Genomic DNA, 13,661 nt, shown 5'->3' with positions numbered 1-13,661 from the left:
ACAAATTACAGAGAACAAACAAAAGTATAACATTAAGGCAAAGTTAATAGAAAAAAGTTCAACTAGAAGGTGTTAAGACCCTTTTTGCTATATTAGACGTTTAATCATAGCTGTATCAGCTTAATAGAACCAAGCTTGAATGAAGCTGTAATTTTCTCTTTCAATACATATAAACTCAAATATTAAGAATAATTTCAAAAACAAAGTGGAGAATTCAGTGCTTTTAAAAACTTTGAGTTGTGATGATGTAATTAAAGTTTTATTTATGGTACAAATGTGGTATCACCTTTTTTGATTACTTTACATTTTGTCAAATTACATTGCCAGAAATTATACATGTAAAAGGGCTGATTTGGGGGTTTTAGGAATTACAATGTGGTAGACGTGATTTCTGGTAGCCCAGAATCAGTGTTCTAAGGAGGCAATGAAAGTGAGTTATTCTGTGGTTAATATAAGGTTAAGAAAATAGAGTTATTAAATAAATATTAACAAATATTGACAATAATTTCTTGTATTTTATTGGGTCATAATTTAATAAAAACAAGTTAGCAGAACCAAGAGAAATTACAGAAAATATACAAACACATACAAAGTAAGTAATACTTTTTAAAGTAAATAGTGAGTCACTGAAGAAACCATAGGAAGAATAAAACTTCTTAGAATCAAATGAGAATGAAATATCCAGATCTTTTCGTTAAAGAAAACAGTTCTAAGAGGGAAGTGTATAGAAATGAGTATCTATCTGGAGAAAAATGAGAAATACTAAATGAGCTATCCATAGAGCTTAGCCATTATTTTATATCTGCTTTGATTTTTATTGTTTCCCAGCTCTTCAGCTCTATGGATAGCTCATTTAATATCTCTCATACTAAGAATTACTTCTTTGGAAAGACAAGCATGATACTCAAGTCCTTCGTCAAGCTAGCCAAAAGAGAGCATCAAACCAATATGATTGGAGATAAAAAGAACATATTAGAGTGGATGTCCCTAAAACCAAAACCACAGTCAGGAGATTTTGAAAATTTATACAAAATAAATTGGAAGTCTAGAAGAAGTGAATAAAATTCTAGACACATAAAACTTGAGCCAAAATTTAACCAAGAATATATAAAAACCCAAATAGATACAGACAGGAACAATGAAACAATAAGACTGTTCAACAAAGGCTAGCCCAGGTCTGGGTTGAGTCATTGTTGAATGCGTTTGTTTGTCATATCCAGAACCTGGAAATAACCTAAATGCCCCTCAACCAAAGAATGGATAAGGAAAATATGGTACATTTACACAATGGATTACTACACAGCAGAAAAAAATAACGACATCTTGAATTTTGCAAAATGATTGGAGCTAGAAAACATTGAGTGAGGTAACCCAGATGCAGAAAGACAAATTATCACATGTACTCACTCATAGGTGGTTTTTAAACATAAAGTAAAGAAAACCAGTGTACAAACCACAATCCCAGAGAACTTTGACAACAATGAGGACACTAAGAGAGACTTACATAGGTCTAATCTACATGAAAAGTAGAAAAAAAAGATCTCCTGAGTAAATTGGGAATATGGGGACCTTGGGGGAGGATTAAAGAGGGGAGGGGAGAGGCAAGGAGGGAAGCAGAGAAAAATGTAGAGCTCAATAAAAATCAATAAAAAAAAAGAAATAACACCAGTGCTCCCCAGTGTGTTCCTTAAAACAGCAAATGAAGGAATGCCTTTATATTCAGCAAAGATAAAAGATACCACACAATAGAAGAGTACAGATAATTATTCTTGATAGACATAAAAGCAAAAATCCTCAAAATCTTTACAATCTAAATTCAATGACATATTTACAAATACTTCATGCTAAAGTTGGTTTAATGCCAGAAATGTAAGAATGCAAATTAGTAAACACAGTAGCGCACATTAGTAGAATAGAAACCACGTATTTCATTTCAATAGATGCAGCAAAAAAGTCTGCAACAAAATTTAACATCTCTTTCTGATAAAACATCCCTGAAGAAATGAACAATAGGAATAACAGTGTTATACCTAAATATAACAAAAATCATTTACAACAAATATATAACCAACATTATACTGAATGAAAAAAACTGAAAAAAATTCCCTTAAAATCAGGAATAAAACAAAAGTATCCATAGTTACTCAATATAATGTTTGAAATCTTAGCCATAGCAATAACAGAAGGGAGAAAATAAGAGGGATATAAAATGAAAGAAGTCAAGTTATATTTGCAGACAATCTGATCTCATCTATGAAAGACCATAAAAGACCCTAAAACATTACAAGAAAATTTGTAGATCCAATATACATTTTCATCAGTGTAGCAGGATATAAACTCTCACACAAAATCAAGAACTTTCCTATGTATATTTGATTTTTCTGGAAAAAAAAACAACCTTATTAGCTGTAACCATAATAAATAAAAAGTAAACAGCAAATTTCTGAAGAAATAAATAGAAAATAGTAGGAGATAGAAAAGACATCTCATGTTCATGGATTAGCAGAGTTAGTCTTGAGAGAATGGCCATACTATTAAAGGGCTCTACAGATTCAGTATAGCCGCCTTTAAAACTCTAATGACACTCTTCACAGCAGTAGGAAAGAGTTAGTATAGAAAAGCAAAAGACCCTAAATGTTAAACCTGCCTTTGAGGCATCACAATGCCTGATACCAAATTTTAATACAGTGAAATAATAATAGAAACAGTATGAGATTGACAATTAAACCAAGCTCATGGCTCAGTAAAACAGGACCAGAAACAAACCTATGCAACCACTTCCATCTAATCTTCTATTAAGAGCCCGAAAACCTAGGTTGGAAAAGAAACAGACTCAGTACTGGTGCTGGGAAAATTGGAAATCCGTGGGTAAAAGATAGAAATAGACTGCCATGTCTCACCTGCACAAAAATCAATTCAAAATTGAACAGTGACTTAAATGTAAGACCTGGAACTTTGAAACTGAAGGAGAGCAGAGGGACCCATGTATCTAGGAACAAGACTTTCTGAATAAGACTCCCAACAGCTCAGGAAAGAAGAACAAGAATTTAAATTGCCTCAGGCAGATACAGAGTAAAAGTTCATTAAGAGTTCATCTCACTCGATCAGAGTGACTATTGTCATGAAAAGCAGACAGCATGTGCTGGTGAAGAAGCAGGGGAAAGGAACACTGTGCCCTCGTAGTGGCATTGTAAACTAACGGAGCATACAAGTCAGTGTGCCGGTTCCTCCACAAACTGGGGACAAAGCTGTCATTTGATCCAATTGTACAATTTTGAATGTGCACCCAAAAGGATACAGCCAAGTTTCTATAGATATTCCTGCATACATATATCTGTCATATTACTCGTCAAAATAGCCAAGCTATGGGACAGGCCTGGGCAGGACAGTGATAGCTACTGGATTGACACTGGATGCTAAATCAAAGGAAATAATGTGAAATGGATGAGGGAAGATGGGAGTTTAGAGTTTGGATGGCAGTAACCAACATTCTGAGAAAGAAATTGGGGAAATAAACACATAACTCCATTCATTTTTACCTCAAGAAAAAAATATTTTCTGTGAATAAACCTAATCAAGGAATTGGAAAACCTCTACAGTGAAAACCTGGAACACTGAGGAAGGTAACTGAGGTAGATACTAAATTGAAAAGACCACATGCTCTGGGATCGGAAGAATTCATATTGCGAAAATACTATCTTACATAAGTGACACACATTATCCCCATCCAAATCTCAGTGCCATTCTTCACAGCAATAGAAAATAAAACCTTAATTCACAAAGGACCCCAGATACTGTAAGGAATCCTGAGCAGAAAAGACTGGTGCAGGAGATATCACTACAACCAATTTCAAGTTATATTACAGAGCCATTTTAATAAAAGCATGCCAGTGTAGACACAAGACAGATAAGTCAATCAATATAATAGATGATCTGGACACGGATCTATGTACCCGCAATCACTTGAGTTTTTTTGACGCCAAAATGATACCAAAAAATATACATTGGACAAAAGACAACATCTTTTGCAAATGGCTGTGGGAGAAGTAAATACTCCCATGTCGAAGGAGGAAACTAGATCCATGTTTGTTACCTTGTACAAAAAAAAAATGATTTCAAATGGATGTAATATCTCAATGTAAGACCTGAAACTCTGAAACCATTGGAAGAAGAAACCAAAGGGATTATTAAAGACATAGGCAGTGGCAGTAACTTCCTGAATAGGGGATCACTCACTCAGGATATAATGTCAGCAGTGGACAAATGGGACCTCACGTAATCAAAGAGCTTCTGCAGAACTATATAGAAACAATTAACAGAGTTTACCAATACCCCCCAAAACGGGAGAAATTCTGTGCTAACTATACATGTGATATGATTAATATCTAGAATGTACAAATAACTAAAAAAGCAAAGGGTCCAAACAAGTCAGTAAATGGCTAAAAGAGCAGGTAGTGCTCAAATAATGAAACATAAAGTTGTTCAATAAACACATGTAAAAAGTCCAACCTCTTTATCATAGAAATTAAAATTAAAATTGCACTGAGATTCGATCTCACACCAGTAAGAATATCCGTAAGTAAGAAAATAAAAAATTCTGGTGAGGATGTTTACCAAAGTGAACCATCCACTGCGTGTGGGAATGTAAACTAGTGCAGACTCTATGGAAATTGGTATAGAGGTTCTAAAAAAAAAGTCATCTTCCATGTGACCTAGTTATACCACTCCTGGATATTTCCCCAAAGAACTCTAAGACAACATATCACAGAGATTCTTGCACAGCAATATTTATGGTAGCAGCGGTTACAGTTCCAGCAACAAAGAGACAATGGGGAATAGAGAAGAAAAATCTGGTGCATTTGTACAATGGAATTCTTTTCATACATAAAGAAGTATGAAGTTATCTTATTTTAGGAAAATGTATGTACCTGGAAATAATAATATCAGGTGAATTAAGGCAGTCTCAGAAAAAATAAATGTTTTTGAGAATCATGGTTCATAGGTTTTATGTAGATGTGGAAATTTATAAATGTATGTATGACATAAATATAGACTGGACTCTCAAGAAATAAATGGGACTAATAGGAGGGAGGATGGGTGAAAAAGGAAGGCCGTGCTTGAAGGTTATGAGGGGAACATGCTCAACATAAAATATCTACTTCTATTAAAATAATATTATGTAGCAAACATTATGCTATATACAATGGAAAGTTTGAAAAATGTGTAGGAAATAAAAATGAAAATGCAGTTAATAAAAAAGTGTTAAAAACTTAGAACACAGTAATCAATAACTAATGTGCATATTGGCTATTTCAAATGCAATTTGTAGGAGTGCAAGTGAGGAGCATGATGGATAGACATAAGATATAGGTATGATTAACTTGTGAACTAGATGGTCTGCTTAAATGATGCTAGTGTTTGGATAGTACTGCTGTATTGATTCATCGCTGCTGTGCACCAAAATGTTTTTACACTTACTTATTTACTTAGTGTGTGTGTGTGTGTGTATGTGTGACGTGCATATATTAGGGCATGCATGTGGAAATTGGAGGAAAATGTATGGGAGTCAGTTTTCTCCTTCCACCGTGTGAGTTAGGGGGATCAGACTCTCAGACTCAGTTCACCAGTCTTGGCAGCAGGTCCCTTTATCCACTGAGCCATTTTGCCAGCTCCCATATGACCTTTTGTTTATTAAAAATATGCTATTGGGAAATGCATTGTCAATACTTAGCTTCATCTGTAGTTACATCATTAGTATGTATGTCAGTGTTGTTACTGATGCTGAATGGGGAAGTTTTAACATACTGCCCTATTCATACATGTAGACTCCTCATAACAAAGGTCCAAGAAGATGCCTTGTTAGTGAGATAAGGGTCAGAACTTTCTAAGGAGAGGGTGTGTAGGAGGAGTCTGCTTGTTTGTCCTGGCCACCCAGAACTGAAATAATCACACAGAAACCATGTTATTTAAATCACTGCTTGGCCCATTAGCTCTAGCTTTATATTGGCTAATTCCTATATCTTAATTTAACCCATTTCTATTAATCTGTATATCACCATGAGGTCATGGCCTACCTGCAAAGTTTCAGCACGTCTACCTCTGGTACGGATCCATGGCATCTCCCTGACTCTGCCTTCTTCCTCCCAGAATTCAGTTCCATCTTCCCCACCTACCTAAGTTCTGCCCTATCAATAGTCCAAGGCAGTTTCTTTATTCATTTATGGTAATCACAATACACAGAGGGGACTCCCACATCAAGGGTGTGTATCTAACTTGAAAATCATTACAGTTCTCATGAGGAGAAACATTTGCTGAATTTGGGTTTCTTGATTTTTAGAAACAGAACAGGACAATGCACGATACTCTCTGTATTCTCTAGAGCAGTGCAGCTAAGGACAAGACCACAGAGTTAAGAGCCCAGTTGCCTGTGTTTAAACCTCAGCTCTACAGGTACTGTACCTGGAGCTTAAACATGCTTTTTTTTTTTTTTTGCTTCATTTTCCTTGGCAAAATGGGTATGATACAAGCTGTGTGCATAAAGCACTTGAGACCTGACAGCTGGTAACTTTGTGTGTGTTATGCTCGTCCTAGCACCTAGGAAGCTTGGGTAAAAGGGTGGAGAGTTTGATACCAGCCTGGGCTACAGCATAGGATTGTCTCAAAAAGGAAAGCAATACCTTGTGCATAGTGAATGTCAGTAATAGACATTACTGAGCTAGACTCCAATCTTATAGTAGATTTGTCCTGTTTTTAATTTCAGAAAGCACTTATTTTGAGGGTAATTTACATGTCTGCTGTGTTTTTGCTGTGGGTCAGCAGAATATAATATGCCACCTGCATGCCTTCCGTACCAGGTGCACAGGAGTGGGCAGAAAATAGGAAAGAACTGTTTCTTGTGATTTAAATTATATCTCATACTCTTGAATCTGTATTTTTTTTTATTTTCCAGATTAAATTCACTTCTGAGGAAAAACAAACAAAAAATAAACAGAGCAAAACAGAACAAAAAACAAGCTAGCAGAGTGGTCAGTAGCAGCTCAATGGACCTGGCTCTGGAAAGCAGCGAGTTTGTGAACAGAGTGTGGGTCCAGTGTGAGAATGAAAGCTGCCTGAAGTGGAGGCTGCTATCTCCTGAGGCTGCGGCCAGGGTGGAGCGCAGCGAGCCCTGGTACTGCTTCATGAACGCTGACTCCAGCTACAACAGCTGCTCAGTCTCTGAGGAGGATTTCCCTGCAGAGTCTCGGCTCCTTGAAAGCGGGTATAAGATCGTCTACTCACAGCTTCCTCTGGGAAGCCTGGTTTTGGTGAAATTGCAGAATTGGCCAACGTAAGTAAGGGATTTACTTGTTGTTTATTACTTATTAATTATCGTTACTTAATTACTGATTTCTTTAATTTTTATTTCCTTTACTTATTTTCATGTGTGTCCGTGGGTCTGTGTGCATGAGTGTGTGTGTGAGTAGATGAAACACCAAGACCATTTCACTTGCTAGGCTAACATTACTGCTGACCTGTACGCTTAGCCCTGTGCTTTGCATTTGGAGTGGATTTGTCTGTTTCTAACTTTTCACCCAGAATTACTCATATTTTTACAAAATAGACTTCCACATTTACAGAAGCCTTGAGGTCACAAAAATTGGGTGTAAGTGTAGTTTCCACATGCCTTCTGTCCACTCAGAATTCAGTCACTCTTCCGCTGACACCCCACACCATGTGATTTGTTAAAATTAATGAACCTACTTAGACACATCCTAGTTATCTCCAGAGTTCATGGTGCACATGAGGGTTCACTCTAGGCTTACACTCTGTGTTTGGACAGGAATAATCTCACAGTCAGTTTTTCCTCCTCCGTGTGGGTGCTGGGGCTGGAACTCATGTCATCGGGCTTGTTGGCAAGTGCCTTTATCTCCTGAACCATCACAGTAGTTCCTAAATTGCCAGTCTCTGATACTGTCTTTGTCATCTGAGTTGTGTTCACTCTGCTTTCTTTTCTTTTCTTTTTTTTTTTTTTGGTTTTTCGATACAGGGTTTCTCTGATTTTTGGAGCCTATCCTGGAACTAGCTCTTGTAGACCAGGCTGGTCTCGAACTCACAGAGATCCGCCTGCCTCTGCCTCCCAAGTGCTGGGATGAAAGGCATGCGCCACCACCGCCCGGCATCACTTTGCTTTCTTAAGTGAGAGGTAATTCAACTCATCTCCTATTTTTTCATCTTAATTTAAACAAAGCTATAATTTTTTTTCAGGAACTGTGATAAACATTTTATTTTATTCATCTTGAAATAGTTGCGAATTCTTTATTGAAATGGGTTATTTATAAGTGTGTTTCTAAATGACAAACATTTGAGGATCTTAATTATTCCTTACATGCTTAAAATATTTTTCTTTAAATTTACGTGTATTTTTTATATTTTAGAGCTTTGTATTATGGGTTGAATTTCCAAATATATACTATTTTTAGTGTATAAGACTTAGAATTTATTTAAACTTTCTTGACTTAAAGGCAGTTATACTGTCCCATCATATGACTGGATTTTTGCCTCAGGACTTTATATTATCATTTAGGCAATCTTTTCTATCTTTGGTATATCATTTTCTTGAACTGTTCTCATCTTTTTACCCCTTTAAAAATTTAAATATTTCTCCTCTACATATTTTTTCTGAAGGTGCCAGTTGTTATTTTATTCCTTCCAATTTGACATTAATTTTTGAAGTTTTAAAAAGGTTTTCATTAATTTTAATACTTTTCTAATCTTTAACCACTCATTTTAAATGGTTTTCTAGTTTACACATGTACATTGTATCTACTCTGTTTTCTTTAATTCTGTTAAGGCAACTTGAAATCTTAGTGTAATCTTATTTCCTCCAAACCATTCCTCTGTGGCAAGCTTTCATCTTTTGCTATTTTTGTCTCATACTATTTTTACCATACTAACTTAGTACTAGCTTCTTCTGGGTTCCTGTGGGGATGGAAGAGGCTGGGGAAGTAAGTGATTTGCTGTGTGCCCTGCCTGACATGGGCTCAGAGCTCTTCCCACCTAGCAGCAAGCCTCAGGCCTCAAAGCCAAGCAGTGCCAACCAGCAGAGGTGTTTGTGCTTCACCACAGAGGGAGAGGCCACCACACGCTGCTCTACACAGTTGCAGCTCCTTGCTCCCCAGACTTCTCTCATCTGTTTGGGTCCAACCTCTTCAGTCTCCTAGGGTACATCTGTGGTCATCTCCCACTCAGACCTGTGGCAGGGTATCCCTAGGGTCCCTAACTTGTAACTGTTCCTTGTTTTCAGTACCTGCCTACTCTTCCAGACAATGGCTGTCTTCTCTAGTGGTAGCTGGACTCCGGGGTGCGACAAGAGAAGCAGTGGCTTTTTCTCCTTGGCCCTGGAGAGCAGAGGGAAAGCTGTGGACTGGCTCCCTCTGTTCTGGGTGTGCTTTCTAGCGGTTCTGGCACCTCTTTGGGAACCATCAATGTCCCTTCTCCCAGTTCTGAGCTCCCTGGAGTCCCATAGGGAAGACTAATCTAGCAACCAAACAAGTTCCTTTGCACCTGGTGATCCTGTCCTCTTGGCTTTATTTTTTTTCCCAGAAGTTTGTTTGTTTGTTAGTTAGTTTTTTAAATCAGAGTTATCTTTTTTCCTTGGAAATGATCTCTGTTAGATGTTAATGTTCCCAGGATTCCTCAGTGTTGCAGCACATTCAGAATTGCTGTTGCCTCGTTGCAGTTTAGCCTGTTGCTGTCAGTTCGGCCTGCTGGGCTCTCCAGTACTCTTCTCTCAGATTTGTCAGATGATCCCTGGGATTTGCCCATTCACCCTTCTTTCCTCTCACAAACACCAGTGCTGCAGGTCCCATAGGACTGTCTCACTGATCTGTTATGCGCATGTGCAGTGGCGCGTCACTCAGCTTCATCACGCCAGTTGTAGGGCAAGTGTAGTGCGGCTGTGCTTGCTTGCCCTATATTTCTGAAGAATCCGTGCAGGATTGAGTCTGTATCACCACCAACACTACCCTTCCAGAACCTTTTACTAGTGTTCTAAACATTTACACTACAAAACTCAAGTATATCGATGTATTATCTTGGTCTCTATGATCATAAGGAATTGACCATAAAAAGAGGGGCTCTTGTTTTGATATGTACATATGTGCAATAGACCTTATAGTCAATATGTAGACTTAGGTTCTTGCTTTCTCATTATTTTGTGACAAATTGTGAACCCTAAACATTCATATTTTGAATGCTGCCATAACTCCTAAGACCTCAGAATGTGACCATATTTGGATGTAGGACCTTTGAAGAAGTGATTAATTACAAATGAGATCTATTAGGGAATGCCTTTGTTCTATTTTGCTGGTATTCTTGTAAGTCAGAGATTTGGGCATGCACATGCAAGACAGAAGGACTGAAAACACAGTAGAAAGGTGGCATCTGCCAGCCTGAGAGAGAGAGAGTAAAGAAGCTAACTGCTCATGCTTCAGTCTTGGATTGCTGGCCTACAGAAGCTGTAGAGAGTAAATGTGTCTCGCTTCTTCAAGTCTGTGATATTCTCTTACAACAGCCCTAACAAACTCATACACTTACTCCCTAACAAATCTGTGACATCTCTGTCCTTTTGTTATGAAGGCTTTTCTGGGGATCAAAATGACAATATTGCAAACATTGTTATTGCCTCCCACATTATAATTAACATGAACATCAATTGGTCATTCAAGACCCAGTATTTTAAGGGACATGTAATATGAAATTTACTAAAATTATCATAAAGGGATTTGAGGTTCTCCGTTACTTTTCACCTCTAAGCAAATGTTTGAAAGCGGAGTGAAAATGTATTTGAAAGCAATTCCCACATCGGAAGTTTGAAGTTTAGTAACTGTATTTCAAGAAATGAATTTGCTTTTATCAATTAATATATTTGAAGAACAGAAAATTTCACTAGGAATTAGTAACTGAGGCAAAGAACTTAAAATTTTACGTGAAATATGTTTAGATCTAGTCCCTAAATTATCTTTAATTTGTGATTACTGTCATCGACATGCTTGAAAAACAGCTGCATCTCCCCTTCTTCGGAGAACAATGCATTTGACTGTGCGTCATTTATGTTCCTTTTCATGAACTAAGTTGAACACAAATTTAAACTTCAAATTAAGAAACTGAAATCTACTTGCATTGTTTATTCAATGGCACAAATGTATAGAACGATAATAACAAGACAAATTACAATAGTAAAATGTAGAGGTAGAATTAACCCACAAGAAACCATCAAAAATCCGCTCTTAATTAGGCAGTACGCTAGATCCTCAAGTACAAAGACAGCTGCTGCAGGCAGAGGAACTTAGGGCACAGCACTGACAGGGGACTTCATAGGCATCTCTTAAGGTCAGAGCCGCCATCTTGCCAGCATCTAGAGTTTCTATTGCTCAGATAACTTGACTCAAGAAAGTTAAAGAGAAACTGATGCAGAATCTTGAAATGCTTATTTAATCTCTTTCTTTCTTTCTTTCTTTCTTTCTTTCTTTCTTTCTTTCTTTCTTTCTTTCTTTCTTTCATAAAAGCAGAAGGTTCTCAGGAAAGTAGTACTTGTTGGTCCCTTAGTTAATTGTCTCCCACATTCGCATACAAATGACCCTGTAAAGGCACACACAGAGTCTCTTGCTAAACACGGAGAGATATTTCTAAGTCATTCTTTTCAGCTACACCAGTTATTCTACATATTCATAATCATATTAGCTTCCTCTGGTTGCCATAACAAAACAGCACACATTAGCTGGCATACATAATGCAGATGTGCTTTTCCACAGGCTCCAAGTCCTGAGATCAAGGTTATCATGGATGATTTCTTTGAAGGCTCTCTCCTTAAGAATGGCCACTTTCTTGCCATGTGCTCACATGTTCTTCCTTCTGCGTGTCTGTGTCCTGATCTCTTCCCATGAGGCAGGCAGTCTCGGACACAGAGCCTGTCCTAATTAGCTCAATTTTAACCAAGTTACTTCTTGTTGATTTGAGACAGGCTCCCGTGTGGTTCAGCTGGCCTTGGACCAACACAGTCTTCCTGCCTCCACCTCCGCAGTGCTGGCAGTCTGTACATACAGCACCATGCCCGGCTTTCTTTTTTTTCTTTTTTTTCTTTTTTTTTTTTTTGGTTTTTCGAGACAGGATTTCTCTGTGGCTTTGGAGCCTGTCCTGGAACTAGCTCTGTAGACCAGGCTGGTCTCGAACTCACAGAGATCCGCCTGCCTCTGCCTCCCGAGTGCTGGGATTAAAGGCGTGCGCCACCATCGCCCGGCTTCATGCCCGGCTTTCTTAGTCACATCTTCAAAGGTCCTTTCTTTGCATACAGTCACCTTCTGAGATACTGGAAATTAGGTTTTCAGCATCTAAATTTGGCAGTACACAGATCAGTCTTAGGATGACAGATTTTTAACTTCTCAAACAAAAAGTATAAATCATACATGTATCTGAACTTTATAACTCATTAGGAACCACAGCAAGAACTAATGCCTCTAGAAGGCCTGCCACTTGGTAGACGGCAGAGTGAGGGCACAGGTTTTCTCACTTGAATGCTGCTAACTCTCCCACTTTCAGAGCTGCTGGCAGCACTGAGCTTGCCAGGTGTGCAGTGGCCAGTGTTACCATGTGAGAGGTGCATAAACTAGCTCTCAAGCTGTAAACTTCTGTCAGATCTCTACGTGGGCTCTTTATCACGGGATCCTGACTTGCTTTTCTGCCTTTCCTTCCTGCTTTAATTCCAGAGTGGCAGGCCAGATGTTGGAATGTTGGTAAAATATTTAAAACTTAATTAGAAACAGGCATGCTGGTACACCTGTAGTCCTAGCACTCCAGAGGATGAGCCAGGGGGATCACTTGAGGCCAGAGCGGGAAACAAATTAAATGTGTGTGTGTATAAAATTTTGCTATGGATAAAATATGGGTTGGATCCTAACAGCATTTCAAATTAACAACTTACATTTTGCTACTTGAATACAAATTGGTCATTTTAATTTCAGAGGTGTAGTTTTCTAAGATAGTCATTTTATATAAGATAACATATGAAATGTATAATAAAATGTTGATTTAATACACAGGATAAATAAGACACATAGCAATAATTAGCATGCTTTATCTGTAGGCAAAAAGTAGCCTTTCTGAGCCAAACATCTACTTCCTGTTACATTTTGAGCAGATGCATTACTTGAAAATTCCAGTTTTCTTAGTCAGTGCTAAATTTGCTTGTTTGTTTAAGATAGCCAGGCTGGCTTGGAACTAGACAGACCATGCTGGCCTCAACCTCATGGAGATCCGCCTGCCTCTGCCTTGTGAGTGCAGGGATTAAAGGCGTGTCACCATTTCCTGCCTAACTTTATTTTCATGTATATACATAATCAGGAAAATTGAAGATGATTGTGACCTGTAAGTCTTTTGGTTGTTACAGTTTCTTTTTCATATAGAATTGACTAAATCAAGTAAATAGAGCAGACATGGGTTTTCTCACATCAGCAGTTTTCAGGGCTAGCTCTCTAATTTCCGGTTTGGAATCCAGATGGGATGTTGTTTGCAGCCTTTGCTTAGCAGTCTTGTCATGGGCCTGAGCTGTTGGATGCTAGTGTAGAGAAGAAAAATAAGGGGCCGGAGAGGTGGCTTAGCAATTAAGAATACGAACTGCTCTTGTA

General features: G+C 38.0%; 1 protein-coding gene across 1 annotated transcript in view; it reads left to right on the top strand.

Moving 5' to 3' along the window:
• Zcwpw2 (zinc finger CW-type and PWWP domain containing 2) overlaps positions 1-13,661 on the top strand; it is a 124,829-nt gene that overhangs the window by 31,823 nt on the left and 79,345 nt on the right. Inside the window, exon 2 of the mRNA XM_057768951.1 lies at positions 6,950-7,327. Within this exon, the coding sequence (XP_057624934.1) occupies positions 7,041-7,327 (287 nt within the window). The 5' untranslated portion in view covers positions 6,950-7,040. The remainder of the gene's footprint in view (positions 1-6,949; positions 7,328-13,661) is intronic.

The sequence above is a fragment of the Chionomys nivalis genome, chromosome 4 (genome assembly GCF_950005125.1).
Source record: "Chionomys nivalis chromosome 4, mChiNiv1.1, whole genome shotgun sequence".
In the NCBI taxonomy this organism is placed as follows: Eukaryota; Metazoa; Chordata; class Mammalia; order Rodentia; family Cricetidae; genus Chionomys; species Chionomys nivalis.
Note: the sequence above shows the minus strand (reverse complement) of the source record. Positions and strands in the feature narration are given on the sequence as shown.